Source organism: Panthera uncia, unplaced genomic scaffold (genome assembly GCF_023721935.1).
Source record: "Panthera uncia isolate 11264 unplaced genomic scaffold, Puncia_PCG_1.0 HiC_scaffold_137, whole genome shotgun sequence".
Classification (NCBI taxonomy): domain Eukaryota; kingdom Metazoa; phylum Chordata; class Mammalia; order Carnivora; family Felidae; genus Panthera; species Panthera uncia.
The window spans coordinates 1-18,185 of record NW_026057997.1 but is presented as its reverse complement, the minus strand read 5'-3'; the positions used below and the strand labels follow the sequence as shown (position 1 = coordinate 18,185).

The following is an 18,185-nucleotide window of genomic DNA, read 5'->3' as shown; positions in this document are numbered from 1 at the left end:
TTTGGAAATTCTTTTTTCTTAAGTGTCACTATGTATCTTTTATTATCACTTTGACACATATGAAGCATAACTGAGGATTTCAAGGAGAAATCAACCAAACCAGCTCTTTCATAAAACGAAGTATCAAGGGGAAAATGAATAAGACCATAGAAGATCTGAACTAAATTAACAAACTTGATATAAAAAAATGGCCATGTACTAAAGTCACAAAGCAATCATCAAGAAATTCCAAAAACCAACATTATGTAGGTCATGTTCCTCTGGACCTAAAGATAGCCAAATTATAAATCAACAATAAAAGAATAATTTTTTTGAAAAAAACAAGTGGTTCCTCCATCATATTCACAAACATACAGCTATGAAGGGCATTCTTAGGATAATTAATTACTGGGAAACTTCTGAATAGGGACTCTATACTGTGTGTTAGATGGCATTACTGCATAGATATTAAATTTCTTAACTGTACTAACAGTACTGTCATGTAGGAAAAAGGTCCTGCCTAGTTCCAGTGCTAGCATATCTAGAAGTGAAGTATCATGATGCTTGCAATTTACTTTAAGAGGATTTCAGTAAAGAGATAAAGGGCGGGGGGGGGGGGGGGAGAAAACATCAAATGTGGCAAATATTTTTAGTTTTTTTAAGTGTTTTTTCCCCTCCAGGTGGTTTTTGTTTGTTTAGAGAAAGGAGCACTCCAGCAGTGGAAAGAGGCAGAGGGAGAAAGAGAGAGAATCTTAAGCAGGCTCCATGTTCAGCACAGGGTTGAACACTGGGCTCGATCCCACGAACCTGGGATCAAGACCTAAGCCATAATCAGAGTCCGAAGCTCAACTGACAGGCGCTCAGACGCCCACAAATGTGGCAAATATTAACAACCGGTGAATCTAGGGGAATAACATGAGGGCATTAACTGACCACTCCTTCTGATTTTTAGTAGGTTTAAAATTTTTCCAAGTACAAAGTTTGGGGAGAAAAACTCAAATCCACAAGTACTTTGTACTTCTAATCTGAAAACTACATGGAAATGAGCTCCATGATCACAGCATGCAGCAGCTAAGGTGGTGCCTGGGGCGGCACACACGTAAAGCCCACTCACCACAAATCAAGAAAGAAACAAATGAAATGAGCGGACTTCAACTCAAGAAGTTAGGGGGAGGGGCGCCTGGGTGGTTCGGTCGGTTAAGCGGCCGACTTTGGCTCAGGTCATGATCTCACGGTCCGTGAGTTCGAGCCCCGCGTCGGGCTCTGTGCTGACAGCTCAGAGCCTGAAGCCTGTTTCCGATTCTGTGTCTCCCTCTCTCTGCCCCTCCCCTGTTCATGCTCTGTCTCTCTCGGTCTCAAAAATAAACAAACGTTAAAAAAAAAAAAAAAAAAAAAAAAGAAGTTAGGGGGAAAACCGTAAAAACCCAAGAAAGAAAAGCAGCAAAGAAGGGAAAAAGAAAGAAAGAATTGAGATAGGAGCAGAAACAATGAAGTAGAAAAAACAAAAACATTTGAGCAAAACCAAAAGCCATTTCCATGAAAATATTAGTAAGACCTCTGTAGCAACACTGATACTTTTTTAAAAAAAGAGAAAAAGCAAAAATAATGTCAAAAATGTAAAGGAAAACATAATTACAAACACATTACAGTCTTTAAGCCCTAGGAAAATTCTATTAACTTTATGTAAATAAAACTGAAAGTGGTCAACTTTTATAATAAATATTATTGGGGTGCCTGGGTAGCTCAGTCATTTGAGAGTCCAACTCTTCTCTCTCTCTGCCCCTCCCCAACTTGTGCTCTTAAAATAAATAAGCTTTAAAAATAAATAAGTAAAAAGGAAAAGTGTAGTTCAAAGTCTTCCCTTCCCTCCCAAAAAGACATCTACTTAGATAACCCTTATTTCATATAAACTTTCAGAGACTAGAAAGGAAACACTACCCAACTTATTTTATGAAGTCAGTATAATCCTGAAGCCAAAATCAGAGTTTGCAATAAAAGGAAATTATAGATAAAAGTTTATTATCAATGTGTTAACAAAAAATACTGAAAACAACAGGCTGCAGGTTGTATCCCTGTTGATTCACCTGGGATGCTAAACCAGGGACCAACTCCCCTGGGTGACACCTTAAGTCCAGTTATTAATACACTTAACAGTAAAATGAAAAAAAAAAAACAACAAGCTTTTAGAATTAAGACAGATACATGACAAAATAAAAAGGACATTAAACTAACTGATTTCTCTATCTGTGGTCTGTCCTACCACCCGGAAAAGACAATGACCGTCTCATCATGATCTGTTCTTCCGAAATACACCTCTGCTACCTGCTGCTTGGTGATCTTCTAAGTAGACTAAAACGGCAGGGCTTGAACATTCACTGGACCTCCAGTTTAACACGGCAGACCAAATACATCCTCCCTATACTTCTTCCTGAAGCTCCTCTAAATTAACAGTAAAAGGAATGGGGCTTTTGGTGGGGGAGGGGGGATTCACTCACAACTAAGAGAATGGAAGAGATGACAACATTTCGAAGCTAGAAAAAAAAATGTCCAACTGACTCAGCAGACCAAAGAAGCTGAACTTCTGCCCAAAGTGGAGGGGATCCGGAAACAAACCACCTCACATGAAAGAACTTACAGAAAGGCTCAGGAATCAGTGACCCCAGGTACCAAGGAAAGAGAGTAAACAGATTCAGCTGAAAACAGGAAAACAAGTTTAAAACACCACACCAAAAATGAGGGAATTACGTGAAAGTCTACAGAACTTTCCCAGAGCTCTCCTCCATTGGAGGCTGAGATGCCCGTGGCCAGGTTCGCCACCTCAAGACAGGAGTTGACAAGCCGTCATCAGTAATTTCAGTCCTCTAAAACAGGAGTAGACAAAGTCCGTGCCATTTCAGACAACTATAACAGACAAAAAACAAGAATGCACAAAAAAAGGAATCTGAAAGAAAAACTGAGAAAGAGTATGAAGAAGAAAACATCATGCGGGCGGGGGGGGGAGGGTGGAGAAAGCCCACATATTCTCAGTGAGAAAATAGAAGATATTACATAAAAGAACAGGATACTACTTTTAAAAGTTCAGAGAACAGAACAGAGCTAAGAAATAAAGTCTAACGTTCGAATGAGTTCTAGAAAGTGAGAACAAAGAAGAGAAGAAAATCAAAGAATGTTAAAAATATTGTTCTAAAATGAAAGGACATGAGTTTCTAGATTGAAAAAGCCCAGCAAGTGCACAGAACAAAAGATAAAAGTGACCCATTCGAAGGAACATCTTTGTGAAATTTCACAGACTGCGGCTGAAGAGAAAATCCTAAAAGCTTTCCAAAGGAAAAACCAAAACCAAAACCAGATCACATAAGGTGAAACCAGAATGGCTTCAGGGCTGATAAGGGAAAAAGCTCTTCAAAACTGAGAAAATTATTAATTACAGCCCAGAATTCTATGCCATGGCAAGTACATTAATTGGAAACATAAAACAGAAATGTTTTCAGATATGCAAGCCTCAAATAACATTAATCTTCTACGATCTCTTTATTTTTTTTTGTTTTGTTTTTTTTTGTTTTGTTTTTTTTTTTTTAATATATGAAATTTACTGTCAAATTGGTTTCCATACAACACCCAGTGCTCATCCCAAATTCTACGATCTCTTTAAAGGAAGCTCCTAGAGAATGTGTGCCATTAAAACATCTCTTTGAGAGTTGAGATGTAAACGAAATAAGATTTCTCCAGGGAGTTAAAAATTTCTGCTGTTAAATCAACAGAGCAGGCATCAATTCAAGAAACACAAAATGATGAAGTGAAATTTTTATATGTATGGCTAGCCAATTGGTAAAAACTTATTAAGGAAGCAGAAGCATTTAACTTAGGCATTTTGCTATGAAGTTTCATTAAGACCAGCTTTCAAACTTTTGTATTTAGGAAAATGTTTGGTTTCATTAAGAAATGCATACACATTCCCACTCATATACGTACACCTTGATAAACTTGGGTCATTCAATGGCAAAAGTGTGATTGGCTTTGTGGATCAGCAGAGTACTACTTTAGCAGCTAAGCACTGCTACGCTAATGGAAAATGTAGCCCTCCTTTTTTTTTTTTTTTTTTTTTTTTAAAGTAGTCTTCCCACCCAGTAGGAGCCCAATGTGGGGCTTGAACTCATGACCCTGAGATCCAGACCTGAGCTGAGATCAAGAGTTGGATGCTTAACCAACTGAGCCACCCAGGTGCCCCATACATCCTACTTTTATGAGTTCACTATTGATTTCACCCTTAGGGAGTCACATTAGAGGCTCTTTCTAAATTAAAGAATTAACAAAAAAAAATTGAAGAGTCACATTAACAAGGGAACTTGTTACATATGGAAAAGCTACACTGTATATAAAACCTGCTTATTGTTTTATCAGTTGTAATAGCCACTTTTACTTATTTTCCACAAATTAACCCTGAAAGTTGTTTTAGAGTGATTACCTAAGAAAAATTAAATGTGAGATAAAGCTCTTTTATTTTCACCCACAAGCTTCACTCCTAATACCAGCATCTTTCAACTGCTGATTTGGTTTTGCCCCTAACTTCCATCACAATAAAACCACAACCCTTTCATTCACTGACAGTGAATGATAAATCACCTAAAAGTTCTCCAAACACCTCTCAAAATCAATGCCACTATTTTGTTTTTATATTGGTTTTCATATTATGTTCTACCGTGACCAGAATGTTTGGCCCCAAAAACCTTGGCAGAAGTTAAGGCTTCAGTGTTTGAATAATAACAAAAACAAACTCATGAAAAACCAGCTTAAAACCATGCTTTTGGAATTACACTTCAAGTCTAAATTAATTTGCATTATAAATACAAGAAATGTAAATAACCCAAGATAAGGTTTTTCTAAAGCACAGTGTCTCTTAACTAGCTTTTTTGTGTCATTTGCTTTGTATACAGTGTACATGAACACACACACACACTCTGACAGCTTGAATCCCATGTGTTGCTTCTTTTTATGTAAGCCCTATATCTGTTTATGACTTATCAGCAACGGAAGATTCCTATGCAAATCAAGTATCTACCCAAAACTATGTTGTCTAAAACAGGAGTATTATAGATGAGGCATTAGCTTAGACTAGCAGCTACTCTCAGAGTAAGCAAGGCAAAGGGTGATGAGTAATTTCACCAAATGCAAGAACCCCACCCACTTTCTGCATCCTGTACTCCTGCTATAAGGAATCCAATTTGTTAATTCCCAATCTCACCATGACTTTTCCTGAACCCCTCGTGTTCTGAAGTATCAACAGTATTTATCGCCACCTCCCCACCCCCCCCCCTCACCCCCATGCCAGAAAGAAAAAGCATATACGCACCTTAAAATCTGTATTATTGATATATTCAAATACCAAAGCCGGCGTCTTTGACTGCAAGAGAGAATAGTAATGCCTTATAAGTATTCAAACAATAAACGTACTTTGCTTCTGTCATACCCATCCATCCCCAAATCCCACTTAAATGAAAGAGGGATTTACTCATCAGGGAGAGCCTTTTAAGAAAGTATCCTCTTGAGACTGTGTGTCTGGAATTTGCTTCAAAATAAGTGGGGACGGTGGGTGGTGGGAAAGTGGGTGGCAGGCAGATGAAGCAAAGTTGGCCACAAGCTGAGGCACTGCTAAAGTTGAGTGATGTGCGCAGGGCGGTCCATTATATTATTCACTCTACTTTTGTAAATGGTTGACATTTTTCGTAAGTTGCTTTTTTTTTTTTTTAATCCTCTGACCAACCTGTCAGTGGGCCTGGCACATCATGTGAAGATTTACACTCTGCAGTGTTCCAGTCTGCCAACCACAAAAGGAGTGACATGTTTTCATCTTGGTTTAGCAACCCAGATGCATTTTACAGAATTATCATACGTCTTGGGAATCTATCATAGGCCTTTTCAGGATCCAAAAGGCAACTATCTATGATTATCAGCAAGCTATAATGTGAAATTACTGCCTTGGCTAGAGACCACCGGAGAATGTCTGACTGTACAAAGTAGATATGTTCCCCCCAAAATTCATGCATAACCAAGTATTTCTAAAGCACTATAATCGTTAATGCAATGAGTACATAATATCCAATATTTCCTTGTGTAAATAGATTTCTCAAACGTCAGGTTTACTTACGGTAAAATAATGCTAACTAGCAGTAATAAGCTTTCAAACTGGGAGAAAAGCAGAGGCTTAAAGGGTTACAGGAAGAAAGTCACCTTGGAAATCTCTATGGCCAGGAAGTTTTGCTCAAGGAAGCAGGTGGAAGTTACCTAGGAGACAGGCCACAGTACGTGCACACAAGCCTTTGTCAGAACAAGTGACCCCGGCAGCCATAGGCAAAGGTTTCCTCAATAGCCCAAGGATGACAGGGTTTCATCAAGACCACCAGATCTCTTTACTGCCTGGGAGCAAGCCCATTTCCCTACAGGTCTGGGGAGGAGGGCTCCCTGTTGATTTTCATCCACCTTGATTTGTGTTACATATTACATAAAACACACACATGCCTCAGACAACAAATTACAAAAACAGTAAGATAAATATCACTAACTTAAAAAAAAAAAAAAAAAAAGCAGCAGCAAAATGAAGATGCTCCTGGTGTAACAGTAATACATACTGGCTCACACTGCAGGCCGTTTTCAAAGACTATGGATTTCAGAGTGAGTCATTATAAAATCAATCTGAGCTCATCAGGCTGGGATATACTTTTTTTTTTATTTATTTTTGATAGACAGAGAGAGACAGAGCACAAGTGGGGGAGGGTCAGAGAGAGAGGGAGACACAGAATCCGAAGCAGGCTCCAGGCTCCGAGCTGTCAGCACAGAGCCCGACACGGGGCTCAAACCCACGAGCCGTGAGATCATGACCTGAGCCAAAGGCAGACACTCAACCGACTGAGCCACCCAGGCACCCCTGGGATATACTTTTAATGCCAATTAGATTCTAGCAGACAACCATTCTTCTGAGTCTTTTGAGGGTCCAAGAAGAAAAATTTTCCTTACTCTTCAGTTTAATAGCACTGGGGAATCTTGAGCAAATCACTGAACCCCTGTAGCCTTTGGTTTTCTTATCTGTGCAAGTAACACTGTGGCCCGTGATGGCATGTGCTTCAACTTGTGAGGATTGAATGGCTTCGTACAGAATGGTGTCTGCACACAGCAAGCACTCAATGCACGTTGGCACATCATTTCTTTCTTTCTTTCTTTCTTTTTTTTAAGTTTACTTATTTATTTTTGAGACAGAGAGCGAGAGAGCAGGGGAGGGGCACAGGATCTGAGGCAGGCTCTGCGCAGACAGAAGAGCGCCTGACATGGGGCTTGAACTCACAAACTGTGAGACCATGATGTGACCTGAGCCGAAGGCAGCTGCTTAACCAACTGAGCCACCCAGGCACCCCAGCACATTGTTTCTTTATGTCTTCATCAGACAGAAGCAAAGACCTACCTCTCAAACAGAAAGCTATCCTGGGAGGACAGGAAAACAGGTGAGGCAGAACAGGTGAAGAACAGAAATGGGGCGGGAAGTGGAACATAAAAACTCTAGCTAATCATAAACACTTAGGGTTAAGTTACTTCTCAAGAAGTGAAAACAAAATTAAACACCAGTACATCTAAAATGGCTACAAAGTAAGTATATTTAACAGAAATAGTTTAGTTGTATCAGCACGTACAATGTGAGCCCCAGTGGCGGATGCTGAATTAAAGCTTAGTATGAGAAGCAGCAAGGTGCCTTCCTTAAAGGGGCTGCGGGGCTGTGATCTGTCCAGCTCTCCGGGCCAGGTGTCCGCATGGAGACATTCGGTATTTCCTTCTCCAAACCCAGATTTTCAAATGTCACGCTGACATTGTGAAGTACAACAATGCTAATTGGTGGTAATAAGCTTTCAAAATCGGAAGAAAAGTAGGCACTTAAAGAAGACATTCAGCGAACATCTGTGGGCTGAATCAGGAGGAGGTAATAAACCTGGGCCAGGGAATTTTCTATACACACTTTTAGGTTCCCTAAAAGTGGTGGTGGCTACTTTATCACTGGGCCATCATGATTTTTTCTCGTTTTCAAAATTATTCAGTAGTAAAGAAAAACATGATCATTCCCACTATGTAATGACGTTTCTCATTATTTTGATGTTCTGTGTGACACACACACACACACACACACACACACACACACACTTTCTCCTTCTCCCCCCACCATCAGGCACCTACCACAGGGTCCTTCACAGTGTCAATCAGCTTAATGATATTTGTTCCACCACGAAGGTTCTCCAGAATCTTAACCTCTCGTTTTATCTTCTTTTTCTTCACTGGCTTAAATACACAAGAGTAATCGGAAGTGAGATTCCTTTTGAAGTTAATAAATAAAATTTTAAAGCAATGTCAGCTAATCAAGTGGATGCTGCACTATCTTGCACACCATGGTGTTATGTAAACGAGTGTGTCTAAATTAGAAAAGAAATAAATATCAAGATAAAACGGGGCCTGCCCTTAAGAACATTTAAGACTAAGTTAAATACAGACTCATATGGCATATGTGTCAGATCTTTAAGCAGCTACATTTAGGGCACTTACAAATTTTGAACACCCATGTCATACTTTAAAAATAAAATGGTTTCTAGATAACTGCCAAATGGAACACATTATAGTTCTGAACAGCTGTATATCATGCGCTCACAAATGGAAAAACTGAAACAAAATGGTGAGACACCTGCTCTACCAATGAGTTCCGTGTAATTTTGTCTTCCACGAGTGAAGACCAGGTCACTGACATCAAGTTACAAACTTGTTTCCCAGCTGCTGGCTCCCATTTCCTGTTGCCACTCCCATTTCCTCAACATCTAAAATCTGAAATCAGCACAAAGCCAGTAAAACTACCCAACAGATCCCATTCCTAAAAAAAAGATGACGGATCAGCAAAGGAGAACACTGATCTCTGATATAGTACTGATTGGAAACTTCTACCTGCTAACCTTTCCATCTGCTGGACAGAAAAATTAAAGATCTCAATTAGAAACACTAGCATTACATGTGTTATTTCTTGTCTTAAAGAATTTGAAGAATGAAAGTAGTTCTGGAAAAAGTGACACATCACAACCAATTATGTTTTATAAAGTACTTAGAACACTGGCACGTAGTAAGTACTCAATAAATGGGAGATTTACTCTTTTCACGCTTTTAGTTAGTAATAAGTCACAAAATGCCTATGTTGTGGACTCAGCCTGGCTGAGCCATTTGTCCAAGGTCCCACAGCTAACAGGGAAGAGTAAGGGCGGGACTCAGATCTAGATAGACAGTGACTCTGCAGGCCTCACTCCTGGCCACTGCGCTCTCATTTCTCAAATGTGGCTATGAGTGAAAGGGAACTAAGGAAGAGGAGTATTCTATCACGGAGACACTACTATGAAAGCAAAGGCAGAGTCAAATGGGTTCGCAATGAAATAAGATTTTAAATGCCTGCATGTATGGGGTGGTGGGGGCGGGGAGAATAATACATATGCCAGAGAAACTGTCATCTTTTGTTGGTCACTAAGCTACAGCTTTGAACACATAACAAAACAGCGGGAGATTATGAAACACAGAGCACCTGCATCACCTCTAACAGGGTGCTTGACGGAGAGACTGGAATCTAGCAGTATTCTTCCAAGCCAGCTGCCACAATCACGTCCGCTCCACTTTGTTAGGGTTCCCAGTGGAGTAGAACTGGCCACTGTGTCTCTCCTACTTCCACTAAGGGATCTTATTCATTCCCTTTTTCATTAGGGAGCTCAATACTTTGGGAAAATAAAGCACTCAAACATGAAGTACAACTTGATCAGAGAATAGCCAGAGAAGGACATACTACAAAATAAGTAAGTTTCAAAACTGTCAACGTCATGAAACAGACTGAACAACTGTTCCAGATTTAAAAGATATGACAACCGAATGTAACACATGACCTGGGATTTTCTTTTACTATAAAGAACATGATATGGACAACTGGCAAATAAGAACAGAGGCTGTAAGTTAGCTAACAGCACTGTATCAATGTGAATTGCTGATTTTTTGATCATAGCACTGTGGGTTATTTAAGAATTGTCTCTGTCTTTAGGAAATGCATAATAAAATAAGCATCACTGCAATTTACTCTCAAGCACATAATCATGTGTGTATATACATACGTATACACATATGTTTACATATATAAAAAAAGCAAAAGCAAATATTAACATTTAAGAAATCTGAGTGAAAGATACATGGGAATTCTTGCAACTTTTAAGTCTAAAATTGTCAAAAAGTTAAAAGAAAAATAAAAGCTAGCAATTATATTTATAAATTCAGCCAATGCTACCATTACATTCAATGTAAGAAAATTCTAGAGTTGTCACCCACTCCTGGAAAGCAGTTACAGATCTGTGGATGGTAACAGAGGAAAAAATACCCCACAGCCAGAAATCAGGATACACCAAAAACCTTCCTCTCTGCCTAACAGTCAATTCGTACAGGAGGAACCCATTAAATAAGTTGTCTCATGACAATGCCCCATGTAAAGCCTTGCTTTGCTCTATTATTCAGCAACAGGTCAAGCAGGCACACTTCCTGGACAATGCAGCTGAGACCAAGGGATCTTTTCATTATGTCCTAAGGTAACTTACAGAGCAAGTGAAGCATTTTTTAAAAATTATTTTAATTTTATTTGGGGGGTGGGGGGAGGGTCAGAGGGAGGGAAAGAGAGACTCCTAAGCAGGGTCCATGCTCTCAGCACAGAGCCGGACGAGGGGCCCACAACCCTGGGATCATGACCTGAGCTGAAATCAAGAGTTGGACACCCAACTGACTGAGCCACCTAGGTGCCCTGAAGCATATTTTGCTGCCCAACTGTCACCTGTCCAACAACTTCCTCACCTAGAGACAGGACAGCAGGGCAATTCTGAAGTGGCACAATGGACTCACACAGCACCTAAAGTCCTCAGATCCTGACAAAAGACGAAGAGATTATAAGAAAGGAAAGTGACCGACAGCTCAGGACACTCCCCTCCAAAGTGCAGACATCTATTCTCTACAGGAACCAGGCTATAGGTAACTCTCTTTAGCCTCAAGCTTACTCTTCTGAACCTGGGAGATGCTCCAGAAGCTAAAAAAACCAACAAGCTCCCAGGGAATGAAAGTGATCATTTTAATTCTATAAACAGAATTCGGGAGACAAAGTTAGAATTTATAAAGGAAGACCGTTGGCATCCTATGGAAAATAGATCATGGATTTTACAGAAATTAGAATGCTCTGACCATGCAGTCCAGTGTTTGTACTCATCCACCCACAGTTACATGATGCGGAGAAAATACATACACTTCCATAACAGTCTCATCATTTCATCCTGCTAGACAAAGTGTCTCCCACCTAAGGTTCATTTATTCCAAGTCAGAGAATATCTGTTTCAAAGATTCAAAATGAATCAGATTATAGCTGTTTCCTGATCCCCACACCAATTTTTTTTACTCAAAGTCTAGTAGATAAAAATGGCAAAAAGGTAAAAAAAAAAAAAAAAAGAAAGAAAAGAAAAGAAAAAGCAATTAAAGTATTAAATCAAGTTTCAATAATAAATGAATGTTGGCACACGCCTAGAAAGAATGTGTAAAAGGAAAAAAACTCAATTTGAAATTTTTCTGTGCATGAGCTCAGGAAAGGAAAGGAAGGAAAGGCAAGGAGAGAGGGAAAAAACAGAGAAAGAAAGAGAGGATGGAAGAAAGAAACTTTCCCCAAGATTTCTGACCATATGGTGGAGAGTGCCCGCTATTCAGGAAAACCTTGTTCAATGTGATCCAAGAGTAAGATACTTCTCTCTCTCTCTATTGACCAACTTGAGAAACTTAAAAGACAAACTTAGTGATGAGCCGCTTGGAAAGTCAAAAGTTAATAAAGTCAGTAATCTGTCCTATTTAGCAAAGCTGATTTTTAAAAAGTCAGATCTGAGCATGATTTCAACTACTAGCACCTGACAGTGATTCAATTTGCAAAATAACACATACAAAGGGCCTAAGAATTAGGACCTCGAAAAATCCCAGCAAATGTCAACAGGCAAAGTCCCATTTTAATTTCTTTCTAGGCACAACTGAATTAATAAATTCAAGACAGGTGAAAAGATAGCTCAGCACTTCCAAATCTGGAATTAGTTTTATACCAGTGCCACAGCCACAACTTAGCTATTAATTTCACCACCCTCAATAAACAATCACAATGAACAACGGTTGCCAGGGATGCAGGACAGGGTAAGGAAGAAAGTGCAGCCCAGATGACAGCATTTATTTTACTACCTTGGGAGCATCTCTCAAATCCACTGCAATTGACCCAAATATAAACAGCATCTGAGCAACGTTGTTTCTTCACAGCAATTCTTCCTTTCATCTTTCAAGTCCCACCTTTCCAATTACATTATCGATTCCCCAAGACTGTTTATTCTCAGGATTTTTGTTTTTGTCGATTTAAAAAAGCAAGGCATACAGCAGGCCTTTTGAATCTCACCAAGAGACTGGTATAGTCCTTCCTACTTTTGATTTTGCCCTTCAAAATCATTCATGCGGCCCAAGTGAAATATTATTATTGGACCTATACTTTATTGCTAAGTGCCAGGCACTGTTTTAAGCACATTTAATCCACTTTTAGTAGTATCCTGAGATGAGAACTACTGGTGCAATTTTACAAGAAGACACTGAGGCAGAGTCTGAATAACTGCTCAAGGTCACAGAGCATCTGAGTGTCGGGAACGAGTATCTGAATGCAGGTAGTCTACTCCCAGGGCCACTTTCAGGAAAGAAGCACTTTGCAGATTACTAAACCACTGCTGTCTACCTACCCACCTATCCATATCTCATTTAATTCTCCCAAGAACACTGTGATTTATACAAGAAAGGTATATCCATCTTCTAGATAAGAAAACAGAGTCAAGTGGGTATAAATGAAGAAGCTGGCTCTGGAATCCAAGTCTTCTGACCTTCATTTACACAGCACTTAACACTATACCACCCTGATCATAAGGTGGCAGATCCTAAAATCAGGCTCTAGAAACTATCCAGAGCCACGCTCTACACATGCAAATGGGTACTCTATAACAAGATAGTCTTTTTACACACGGCTCACCCTCCAATAAACCCCAATGTATTAGAGGGATAAAGCTGGTGGCCCCCTAACCTGGCAAGTCGTCATGATGAGACCTGGAACTGTAGGGGTTAAAAATGTGTAAAAACACTGATTATCGTGGCTTCCAACCAAGAGAGCAAAGTAACATTTCAGTTACGCATCTAACACCCAGCTGCAGTTACAAACCAGAGAATCCCTGTCCGGGTCCCAAAGCTCTCTGGGCTCTTCCACACTCCATCCAGCAACCCATCAAAGTCTAGCATTTCCTTCCGGAGGAATAACTCCCCCAAATCATTAGAAACCACACCTGACTTTTAGTGAGTGTCCATCCATCCTTCCAGGACAGTTCAACACATCAAGAAATAATTAGCCACTGTCCTAACTGCTCCTCACATCTACAAGACTCCATGACAGGAACAGAGGACCCTAGCGCTCCACGCTGTGACCCTGAGCAAACTTCATGCTGTCTCCGGGTCTCAGTTTCTCTCTCAAAAGGGTTTGGGTTCTAAGGTTTCTCTGCTCCCACATTTCATGATTCTGTTTCACTGCAAATTCAATCCCTGACCCTACAACCTCGTTAGGAACAGTACAGATTAGTTCACATCATTTTTAAAATTTATATTATTTCTGGGGTTTAGTACCATGTTAATAATATTGTTTTAACTACTTTTACACCATGACATTGGTGGGACTCAAAATCACAACAACCTTAGATAAACTAATACCAATGTCCTGCTTCAGGAAGATGATGTCTTGGTACATTTGCCTAACAAAGGACACGGAGGGCGAAACCTACCAGCAGAGAAAGCAGAAACAAAAGAGAAAGCCGGGCACCAGCACGGAGCAGACGGCACTGCCATGTAACCCACACAGTCACCCGCTCGCTATGAAGTAACCAACAAGATGTGTCAGGGACAGCCCTCCCATCCTTGCTTTAACACTACCTCCTCACAGCACACGAGTTTCACAACGTCTACAAATACGCTAAGAACACTTCAAAGATAAATTTGCGTCACCGTCGTCGTTTTAATCTTGAGGATTAACCTCTGGGGAAAACATGGATTTGCCCCTCTTTGTAAATAAGACCATCAAGAAACTGCCAACTTACTCTCTTATACGAGAATTTCCAACTGAGTACAGCATGAGTTCAAAACGCCGCGTTTGTTTACAACTGGTATTGCTCTTAACTTCTATTTACGAAAGTTTTATTTTGAAGGATCCCAAGAAGGGCTGAAATCCAGACACAGGTGGCGCTCACAAAATGCTACAAGCTGTCCAAAAGGGCCAAATGCTTTTATTTCTGTGTATACCTTCCTAAGAGGTCCTACAAATGAACTGAGAAATAGATTTTTCAGAATCAGAAGATGAAACTGTCAGCACTGAAGCGGCTTTCTTACCCTTCTAGGTCAACTCTTCCCATCCACCCTCCTCCCTTCCCCTCAAAACAATTTCTGTCAAAAAAGATTTAGCCCGCCTGTTGATTGGAGCGTTTTAAGATTTCAACCTCAGAATTTCACTTCAAGATAGACAGTGAAATTTTGCTCACCAACTTCTAAATTCCTAAAACCTCTAAAGAGCTCCAATATGTTCTGGTCAAAAACTATGAAAGAATCTACCAATGCAAATTAAACGGTAGAATTCCTCTGTGGTCGTTCATCTGACCATTCTCATATGTTGGACAGAACTGAAGGAAAATGTTATCAACCAAAAAGGAAGACAGCCCCGTCCTCAGGGAAAGTACCCTGTATCTCAGTCACTGCGTGTACACTTATAAGTTCCTTCCTGCAGCTGAAATAGAGTAGGCCTTTCATGAAGCGCAAGTTTTTTCTAGATTCCTCCAAATTATGAGCAGCTGGCACTCTGTCCGGAACCTAATTTCCAATGACCAAACACCGTAACAGCAGATTATCAGTCATAACTTATCTGAATAGGGGTGCATCACTTTGGATAAAGACCTTGTTCTTTTTAAAACACAATACTTTTAATCTACTTTAATTCAGCCTGTGAAAACAAGAAAAGCACAGTACAATTAGTAGTTCCTTACCCCATCCTTCAGATAGAACAAAATCTGGATAGAAATGCCACAGGGCTTTGAAAAAAAAGAAAGAACTGGGTGTCGTAGGCACCAGTGGGAAAGAGGTAGTTCAGGCTGCACCCTGAAAAGAACTTGTATGGAAAAGATACAAGAAATACTTCATTAGCTAGAGCATCAAAGGAGCCTCCCAAATCTTATTCCCAAACACTGGAACTTATTCTGTGCTCAACATTAAGATCTTACCAACCAACACTAAAATGAGCAGAAAAATAGGAAAGAGTTCTGGCTAAGGGTCATTTCAACATCGTGGTAGCAGGCAAGTTTTCTTGTCTGTAAAAATAACCTTCACCTTACATATTGGGTTCCCTAAACATATCCTGTGAATCTTTAGAGGAAAAACTCTCCAGCAACCGATGCTATGAAGTTCTGTAGAAGGACGACTCAAGAGTCATGTGATTCTCTCTCACATGAACGCACTGCCACTTTTGTATTTACCTAAAGGCCATTCCTTCGAAAAAGACACCACAGGAAGTTACACACTTATTCTAAAAATATTATCGCACAAAAGTTATTATTTTTCTGAAATTGTTCTGGAGTCCGTTCATTCTTCCAAAGGCACAGCAGAGGAATATTCCTAATTCCTTGCTTACTTCCCGGAAAGACTTTAAGCAGCTTATGTTAAAAACATTTATGCTTATGCATAAAGGAAAAAAGTGTATGGCCTCCCCAGGCAACTTCTTTGAAGGGAACATTTCTTTAAATATTTATGCTTGTAAAGGAAGGAAAAAAAAATAAGAAAGACCACGTGGCTTTTCAGGTCCAATTCACATTTGGGGAAGAGGGGAGTCAAACTCCACATCTTCAGTATCAATTCCTCACTTCTCACCCATAGCGTTTCTGATGGCACAGACAACTTTCCCTATTTCTCTCTACTACAACTCTGCCTCTTCATCATTAGGCTCAGATGGTACTGAGAAACAGAGCTGATCACTTTCCTGAAAAGGGATTTTCAGACCATGTAAGCCTGACCCCTCATGCTAAACAGGGACACAGCTGCCCTAACTCTGGCCTTAAGACACAAAAACAGCTTTTCAATCCCATGTCCTTATTCACAGCTGCAAAATGGCCACATTGGAAATCTTGTATATGCAAAAGTGCTTGTATTAATCATTCTTTTCAGTATTTTGCTAAATGACGTGCAACACATTAAACGATCTGGCAATGATGAGGACCCTCTACAGAATCTAAGGCTTTTTTAATACACTCTATAAAACATTATTAAAACTATCTAACCAGTTATCTGAAAAAGAATTTAGCCACTCCTCATGCTCATTAAAATCATGTCTTCACCCAAGAGACGACAAAAGGTCTTTATCCAACTTAGGCTACTAAACCAGACACTAAGATTGTTTTGTTCCAATTATAATTTTAGCATGTACTCTTTTACTGCTCCCAATTTCACCTTTACTATTTGATAAGCAACAATGAACCTTCCAGGCACTACTGACTCACTGTATCCACCCCACCTGACAAATGTGCATTGCCAAAAGACATCAGCTTCAAACTCATCTTTGGAGCTGCTCTCATTTTTCCCAACTTTTTTTCTGGAGTAATCCGAGCATCAAGGGTAACAAACTCACTGCTCAAGGAACCCTTGGATCAATGGATTCTTTATGAAAAAGCTTTTCTTTCTTCTGAATACCTATTTCAAGTGGAGCCCCTTTGGAATTCTCACTTTGGGAGCCCAAAATGACATTCTGGAACAAAGATGTTCCTGAACTATCATCCTTAGGTTTGAAACAGGTCCACATACTTTCTTCAAAGTTCACAGGAAAATGGGTGGGAGAGTGAGTAGGGAAGGGACATCAGACAGAACAGATGTAAAACCAGAGTTTGCACTGCTCATTCTAGAATGTGGGGGAGTTTATATCCTAACCAGTGAGGAAAAATTTTAATGTCACTCAAAAGACACTCACCTTGAGAATTTTTACAACCACTCTCTCATTGTTGGTGATGTTAATGGCCTCAAATACTTCACTATACTTTCCCCGACCAAGTTTTCGAACCAGTTGGTAATCATCTTGATTACTGTGAAAGGCAAGAGTGACACATAAATGCCAAGACTTGGGATTAACCAAGCCTATGCCCACTCTACACCCCCATCCAGCCATTTCCATTAATCAAGCATTGGAAGCATCCATACATCAGGACACAACTCATTCCCTAAATGAAAGCCACAACATAAACTTGGCTCCTCTCACTGCGCACAGCTCCTAACCTAATTGGTCCGTCACAACTTGGGGAGCCAAGGTAGGAAGGGACGGCTCTGGGCCAATCTAGAAGGGTGAGCAAAGGATCTATCCTGGAGGCTCAGAGGGTGCCCCTCTGCCTGGGGCTCCACAGCAACTGCATTATACTTCACATCCCAAAGGTAGCCAGCGCCTGCTTTGAGAATGTGGATGTCTTTAAAAGGTTTCCTCCCACCCAGCCTCATTTCAAAAAACTAAAAAGGCAGAGAATTTTAATAGCTCCAGAGGACAGCTGCTGACTGCCCACCCCAAATAGAAACCCAAAAGTGTAAGGAGGAAGGGCTGTTCCCTCATTACCACCAGGCTCCGGTCCCTGGACCCTACACTTCTCAGTAAGAAAGCATTTCTTGGGGTAAGGGGGAGAGTGGGGTGCGCAAGGGGGGGAGAAGGGGGGAGAGGGACCCGGGGATGTGTGCGGCGGGGGGGGGGGGGGGGGGTCTGTCTACCACCCCAGGCCCCGAGAAAGCGCCGGCCAGCGGCTGGGCGGCGGGGGAGGCAGACCGCGGGGTGGGGGGCGAGTGCGGTTTGCGCCGGGGGCGGGGGGGCGGCCGGGCGAGGATGGGGGGCGGCGGCAGCGGCTTTACCCCCAGCTCGGGACGTGAGCCTCATAGTCCCAGTACTCGCGGCTCCTCAGGCTGTTCACCTCGGCGTAGACCCGGGCCCTGCTGCCCGCGGCCGGGCCGGGCATGGCGGGCGGGACCGGGGGGCGCCGCGGGGCGCAGAGGGCGGCGGCGGCGCGGCGGGG

At 41.0% G+C, this 18,185-nt stretch overlaps 1 protein-coding gene across 2 annotated transcripts in view; it reads right to left on the bottom strand.

Moving 5' to 3' along the window:
• The window catches only part of LOC125916975 (casein kinase II subunit alpha'), a 32,154-nt gene extending 13,975 nt beyond the window's left edge, over positions 1-18,179 (bottom strand). The window contains exons 1-4 of one of the 2 annotated variants that reach the window (XM_049623236.1): positions 18,025-18,179; positions 17,108-17,219; positions 8,194-8,295; positions 5,330-5,380 (exon numbers count right to left, since the gene is read on the bottom strand). In XM_049623236.1, the coding sequence (XP_049479193.1) occupies positions 5,330-5,380; positions 8,194-8,295; positions 17,108-17,219; positions 18,025-18,128 (369 nt within the window). In that variant the 5' untranslated portion in view covers positions 18,129-18,179. The remainder of the gene's footprint in view (positions 1-5,329; positions 5,381-8,193; positions 8,296-17,107; positions 17,220-18,024) is intronic. The other variant, XM_049623238.1, reaches the window with a different exon arrangement.
• Between the last annotated feature and the right edge of the window lie 6 nt (positions 18,180-18,185).